The 7,104-nt window shown below is 41.9% G+C and overlaps 1 protein-coding gene across 1 annotated transcript; it reads right to left on the bottom strand.

Annotated features, from left to right (window-relative positions):
• Positions 1-310: 310 nt before the first annotated feature.
• Positions 311-6,031, bottom strand: tnxba (tenascin XBa). Its single transcript, XM_072460954.1, has 14 exons — positions 4,828-6,031; positions 4,648-4,749; positions 3,407-4,306; positions 3,218-3,340; positions 2,589-2,732; positions 2,391-2,510; positions 2,164-2,319; positions 1,984-2,093; positions 1,766-1,898; positions 1,434-1,585; positions 1,268-1,364; positions 1,020-1,181; positions 769-932; positions 311-679 (listed from the first exon to the last, which is right to left on the bottom strand). The coding sequence occupies exons 1-14, from the start codon at positions 5,960-5,962 to the stop codon at positions 581-583; spliced, it is 3,597 nt and encodes a 1,198-aa protein (XP_072317055.1). The 5' UTR covers positions 5,963-6,031; the 3' UTR covers positions 311-580.
• Between the last annotated feature and the right edge of the window lie 1,073 nt (positions 6,032-7,104).

Below are 7,104 nucleotides of genomic sequence, written 5' to 3' on the forward strand. Positions count from 1 at the left end.
GTATGGTTTTAACTTTCCTTTTCTATGGGATCATGCAGAAAGTTACACAGTGTCGCTTTGATTTAGACTGACTTTATCTACATGTTGTCCTCCTTTGTGCTAGTCCCTGTTTAGAACTATATGTGCAGGTAGTTCCATTTGAGACCTGGTTCAACTGTTATTTTGTTAAAGATGTGGTGATACTCGAAAAGCAAAACATTTTCTCAATTGGAACTTGGTGTAAAAAGTTTGACACCCTTAAAATTCTAATTAGGCTATAGAATTTGAGCTGCTGGCCTTATGAATAATGCAAACGAAACAATTAGACCCACAATGGCACATTTATTCAATTGGAGTGAGACAGTGCATACTTAAATACAGTAGTGAAGTACCATTGCAGCACACTTGAAGGTGTTTCGAGTACATTGGTGTGGGCCAGTTATCCGGTTTTCCTGGCGTGTGTGTAAACGTAGTGACAGAAGTACGATGAAACTAAATGTTTTTTTTCCTCAACAAAAACACATGAACAGTTGAAACAAGGAGACAAATGGGATGGAAAACGTTTAACATTCAACTTCTCTCTGGCACAAAGTGAGTGTTGTTAGCCGTGTGTGGCCGGAGAAAACGAGGAGGGTCTGAATTTCATCTCAGTGAATGGAATGGAGGAGTCCTTGCCTTTCCAGTCAATCCACACGATTCCCTGTTAATAAAAGCAAGTGAAATATGATAACATAATTAAGCAATATGTCCACAAACAAATAGGACTTATTCTGAAGGAGAGAGATGTACCTGATTGTTGCTGTTGATGCCATACAGACCGTTGAGGTTAGTTTTGTAACAGTTCTTGTACCACCAGCCGCCCATATAGGCCCTAGCACAATGGATGCCCAAAGGATCAGGGTCCTTGTCCCGGGCTGAGAAGGGGCGGCCATTGTGATACCGCATAGAGTCCCCTAATGGATGTATACAATTTAGACATACTGGCAACATTTTAAATAATAAGATACAATATCATGTTTGAGCATAAGCTGCTTGTTCACCTGCTGAACCTGTGTATCCAGATAATGTCAGAGTATAGTTCCTCTCCTCTGAGGCAATAGAGAAGTTTTTGTAGAAAGCATACACAGTGTCATTTCCAGATCTCATATCCACTCTCAGACTGACGGGGCCAACGCTGGTCAGGTTGTGAAGCAGTCTATTTCCTGTTACCGCACATGGTATATTCATCAAGCTACAGAATAGTTTACGTTCGATTAAGAGTTATGATTTTGCCCGTAAAACTCTGTACCGAGCCAGAACTCTTCGCTGATGTTGCCAAAACCAGTGCTGTATTCGTTCCAGGTTCTGTAGAAGTCAGTCCTTCCATTCATTCTCCTTTGGAAAACCTAAAATATGTCTTGTTTGTGAATGTTGTGATTTGAAATGTGTCGTTAGATTTGGGCTGTTTCTCTCACCGTCCATCCACCTCCATCCGTCTCCATGTCACAGTACACTCTTACTGCCGGACCCTCTCTGCCGTGTGGGTAAATGTCCAGCTCTCCAGACTGATAAGCCTCATTCAGCATATCCTGGGAGCATTCAGTGGGAAAAGGGACACGCAGTTTTCCTGTAACGATTCAGAATGTTCATAAATTCAGATTCTTTGGGGACATTGGGACATTTTATAAAGCTGCGCTCCACTATGTAACTTGGTGGGATGTTCCATAATATGGCAATAAACGTACTTGAATGAATTAATGACATGTCTTTTTGTTGGTCAACTATCTTACACACTCCAGAACTGTACCTGTGGTGAATTCTGCGGTGACAATGGAGGTGTAGTGCCCATCTCGATCACCTTGCACCAACAGCGTGTAGTGAGACATTGGAATCAGGCCTGTCAGCTTGTATTCAGTGACAGTTGGGTCCAAAATGATCTCCTTATGAAATACAAACGGTTTCAAAAATTATTAAAAATCACTCACTTTTGTCTGAAAATCTTCATACATCGAGAAGAGCCTTTACCTTTGTCTCCGCTCCAACCAGCTCGTATGTAATTCTGTAGCTTTGATAAAAAGTTGAATATTTCCATGTGATGACGGCATGGCGAGCACCCACATCACTGGGCCTGATCCCTGCAATGCACAGAATTGTACGTCGAAGAAAATAAAAAGTGAAATATAGTTGTAATTGCTGTAAACTCACCATTAGCAGTAGTAAATGTGGTTGACACACTGGGACTCAGATGGTTGTCTTTCTGACTGAAGATCTTGACTGAGTACAGGGTTCCTCGTTGCAAGCCCTTCAGCTGGTGTTCAATGGTGTTTTCAGAAAGCGTCACTGTTACTGTCACATTTGGAGCTGCGGCGAGACAAATATGAAAATAATGTTGTTAATCTTTTTCTTTAGCTTGGTCAAGTGTTGTTTCTCACTTTTGGTTGACTCGTAACTGACGATGAAGCGTTCGACTTTGCCCAAGCTTGGCGTCCACTTCAGGAGAGCCTTTGTGTCGGAAACGTCTACAGCCTGGAACTGCGTTGGTGGAGCAGGCACTGTGGAGGAGACAGGACCAGGTTAGTTTGGTTTAGCTTCTTTTAACAAACGTTGTGACATGCTTTAAATGAATTTACCTGTCGTGATAAGTGCAGTTTTGGGATCACTCTGGACTCTTCCGTATGTAGTATACACCGTGACGATGTAGGACGTGCCAGCAGACAACTTTGAAAAGGTGTAACTGGTATGTTCTGTACCGACAGTCACTGAATGGCTTTCCCCTATCAAAAAATACATGTTAAAGGATTATTATTATTCGAGGAGTACTCCAATCTATACTCTATTACTAACAGGGCTTCTGCTACAAATATTGCTCACTTTAAAGGTGCACTGTGAAACTTTTCTGGTTGATGGCCCGCTACCTGCTTGCCTCCATGGAGATGTTAGTTATGTTATTGGATCTCATACCAGAACAGTTATACAGTGCCTCGTTAAGTTGTAATTCCAGTGAAATTATAAGTAAGACTAAAATGTCCTGATAAACTGTAATCGTGATCTGATCCTGTGGTCATATTTTATTTTATAGATTCAGCGCAGAAACTTTTCCACTTGGTCAGAGTGAGTGACAAGTGGATTTAACCAATCGCAGTGAAGCACGAAGCAACAGATGGCGTTAGTTCCCTCTTAATGGCAGATACTTTTAACTTAATTAACAATAAAGCACGTTTAATTTTGAATTAGAGTATGTTTTTGTTTGTTGACAAACCTGTGATGATGTTGATGTATGAAATTCTGTAGCTAGTGAATACGCCCTTTGGTTTATTCCAAGACAAAGTGAAAGAAGTCTCAGTGAGATCACTGAACAGCACCTCCTCGAGCGGCTCTGGGCCTTGAGAAAGAAAAGAGATCCTTGTTAAGAACTCTCTACATGTTTCTATCTAGTATTTTAAATTACCTGTCGTAGCTGTTACTTCATGCTTTTTGGATCGTCTCTCCATTCCTGAACCGTAGATGTAGAGCACATACCGTGTGTTAGCCCGCAGGTTACTAAATTCTACTGAACGCGTGTTACCAGGGACGACCATAGAGATCCTCCTGCCTTCTGCTTTATTTCTTGTTGCCGTCACTTTACCAGAAGATGTTCCATTGATGGTGATTTCGGTTTGCACCTCATTGATGTCCTTTGCTGTTTTTTCGTTTTCAAGGACTTCTTCTTCTTCAAGCTCTCTAATCTCCGGTTCGTGGCGGACCACTGTGAAATTCTTGAACATGCCGTGTGGGGCAGACCAGGTGAGGATAAAGCTATAAGAGGAAACATTAGTGACCCTTACCAACCCCAGCCCTCCAGATTTTGGCAGCTGTTCTTTTACTGTGTCACTCTTGTTTTGCTGAAGTCCAGTCTCCTCTGGTGATTGCGCAGTTGTCACATTCACAATATACATACTCTTTTGGTTGATCTTTGTGGTCTTGCTAGCGTCTGCTTGTTTGTCAAGCTTGTTTTGTGTGACATTGGTGCGAGGTTCATCTTTGAGTTTGTTAGATTTAGAAGTCATTCTATCTGCAGATTCTTCAACCTTGACTTCTCGATCTTGACCGGGACTTTTCGGAGCCATGGTCACCCGCTTATCTGTGCGCACCTCTTGCTTCTTCTCATTATTCAACATTATCTGAGTGATCGTACGGTTCATCTTTTTAATAGGGTTGTGCACTTTACTAGTTCCTTCCTTGGCTGTGGAGTCCGATTCTTCCTTCTTCGCCTTTTTTTGGGAGGTGTCTTTTGTGGTACCATCCTGTTTAATCCTGTCAATGTGGAGCCGGTTTTCTCCTGTAGTCTTGGGCTTTTCTTTGACAACTTCTGCAACACAAACATAATAATTTTGAATTACATTACCTATTTGATAACTAATATTGAACTGCATTGATATTTGATAACTAATTCTATATTTCCAACATGTAGCGGCTGCTGCTATATCTGCACTGTATTATGTGAGATGGAATGACGTGATGAGTATTGTTGCGCTGTAAATTTTACACTTTGCCCCCCTTCCCCTCTTCTTTTAAGGACTGCAGATGGAAATGAGCTTTCATAGCCATAATCTAATACGAGCATCTTTGCCCTCTGGCATTATGTAACTGTACTTTGTCCTGACAAAATACCTTCACAGTATCTATGCACAATTTATGTTTCTTACTTACTGCTACAGTCTGTTCCAGTGAACCCTTGTTGGCAAATACATTTCCCTGTCTCACATTTGCCATTGCCACTACAGTGATTGGGACAACTTGTAGAACAGGCACCTACAAAACACCAAAAAAACATCTTGAATTAAAATACACATAGACACATAATATCTGTATTTTACAAAGTTACCTTACATTTCACTTTCAGGGATGACATTTCTTTCTCTAGTAGAGCCACGCGACCCTCAAGTGCAGCCATCTTGGCCTCACAGCCGCCCTTGCAGCTGCTGGGGATCAAACTGATCTTGTGTGTCATCACCAGGGGAGCTCCCGGCTTCAGCTCCATCTCCTCGTCCTTTTTGCCGCCGGACTCACAGCCGTCGCTGATGACCACCTTGATTGGCGGAGTGGGGGCTGCACTAGGCTTGGAGGCTTTGGTGTCAAGTGTCTGATTGGCTGAGAGTTGGTCCTTACCTCGTGCAGCTTGGGTAGGAGCTTTAGTCGGTGGTGGTTTCACAGTTTGATTTGTGGAGGTGGTCTTTTCTTTGGAGCTCTTGTCTGCGCTGGGTGATGCCGGTTTAACTGACACAGATGGATTTACTGTGGTCACTGTTTTTTCTTTTAAGGTTTTAGCAGCACTACCTGAACCAGTTTTGTTTGAAGTTGGCTTTGCCTGAGCGACTTGAGCAGTTTTTGGTGTTCTTGAGGAGACAGACTTCTCTTTAGCTGCTTTTGTATCAGTTGTATTTTGATTTGCAGAGGCCTGAGGTATGTTTTTGTTGGGTTTGACTGTTGCAGTGTGGGACACAGATTTAGCTGATTCACTCTGAGTTACTGATACTTTGTCCTTAGTGTTTTTTACACTTTTTCCTGACGCTGCCTTGGCTGCTGCAATTGGGGCAGGGTTATCTCTGCTAGTCTTAGCCTCAGCAGCAGCCTGAGGTTTGGCTGAGGCTGTCTGGTTGACTGAAGCTGAGAGCTTGACTTTGTTGGATCCACTGGAGGCAGGAGCTGTCTTTGAGGGCTCTGCCAGAGTGGTTTGAATCACTGGTGGGCTGGGCTTGGTTTTGGCAGGTCCTGCAGTGCTGGTCGTTGGGGTGTTTGGGGTGGTAGTGGGAGAAGGTAACACTGTCTGATTGACCGCATTTGGCTTAGGGGCAGAGCGAGCAGCCGCTTTGGCAGCAGCTACAGTGGTTTTTGGTTTTAGAAAGGTAAGACCTGCATTTGCTCTGCTCCCTTCACTTCCCACAGAGTCCCTCCTGTCACTGGTTGGGCTTTCAAAGGAGGGAAGTGGGGTGAGGAGTAGGAAAAGTCCAAGCGTAAACAGCATTTTCAGGCAGCAGCTTTGCCTTTGTGCAGTTTATGTAGATGTACTTTCGCTTACCCTGGTTTCCTTCCTGAAAACAACAAAAAAAAAAAAAAAGTACATCCTATGAGATCAATCAATGGCAGTAGTAGACTGCTAGGATTTAGTGGCTTGCTCAAAAAACTGTAAAAATAACTGAACGTGCACAGGAAGGAAAAGGTGTTAAAAAAGTGCGTGACATGGAAAGAGCAGCAACAGAGCGTCAGTGTGCAGGACTGTGGCACTCTCTACATCTCATGAGGTTACATAATTCATCAACCTACACTGTACCTACTACTAGTGACCACAAAAAATACAAATAAAATCATATCAATCAAATAATGAAGAACATAGTTTACATATAATGTCCCACTTAAAACTACACATGCACACTTAAAATCATACCAATGTCCAAAAAGTTTAGCAAATCCAAATAAATGAAATAAGGACTGTGTTGAATCATAAAGACTTACCTGAATAATTATGTTGTCCTATTTTATGATTGTCTTTGAGCTAGAGCGCCCATCTGAATAAAAAATCTCCCCAGGCTCTGTAGATGGTATCTGGGAGAAAGAAGTGAGAGAAAGAGCTAGCACTAAAAGGAGGGGAGAGATATACGTTTGCTCGTACTTAAGGACCCCCTCCTTCGCCACAAGTGGTCCCACTCTACACCACTGCGGAAAATGTTTGCACAGGCCCTCCAAAAAGAGTGGCATTTTACACCAATTTATATTTGTTAAACCAATAAATAACCAAATTGTATTATATAGATTTAAATAAAGATAAAATCCCAAATGAAGTTGCTTAATGAATGAGTGTAAGTGTGGCATAGTTCATTTTCCATGACAGTAACATGTCATTTTGATCAGTACATTTTTAATCTATTGTTTTGGCTGTTACTTAACAATAACTGTTTAAAACAAAGATCCCAATCCAATGTAAATATTTCTGGACATAAGAAACTTTCTGCTCTTAAGAAGAATTGATTGATGAGATCCATTTGTGTTAAAATATGTATTTTTACCTAAAAATTCATGGCATGTTTGGAATGTGCAATACTATCATTTGTATTTAATGGAGATTATTCCTTGTCTGTCTGGTGCTAGTGGCCAGCCTGTAGCATGTGT

Source organism: Eucyclogobius newberryi, unplaced genomic scaffold (assembly GCF_026437365.1).
Source record: "Eucyclogobius newberryi isolate DKJ021-1_F unplaced genomic scaffold, fEucNew1.0.hap1 SCAF_3, whole genome shotgun sequence".
Lineage (NCBI taxonomy): Eukaryota > Metazoa > Chordata > Actinopteri > Gobiiformes > Gobiidae > Eucyclogobius > Eucyclogobius newberryi.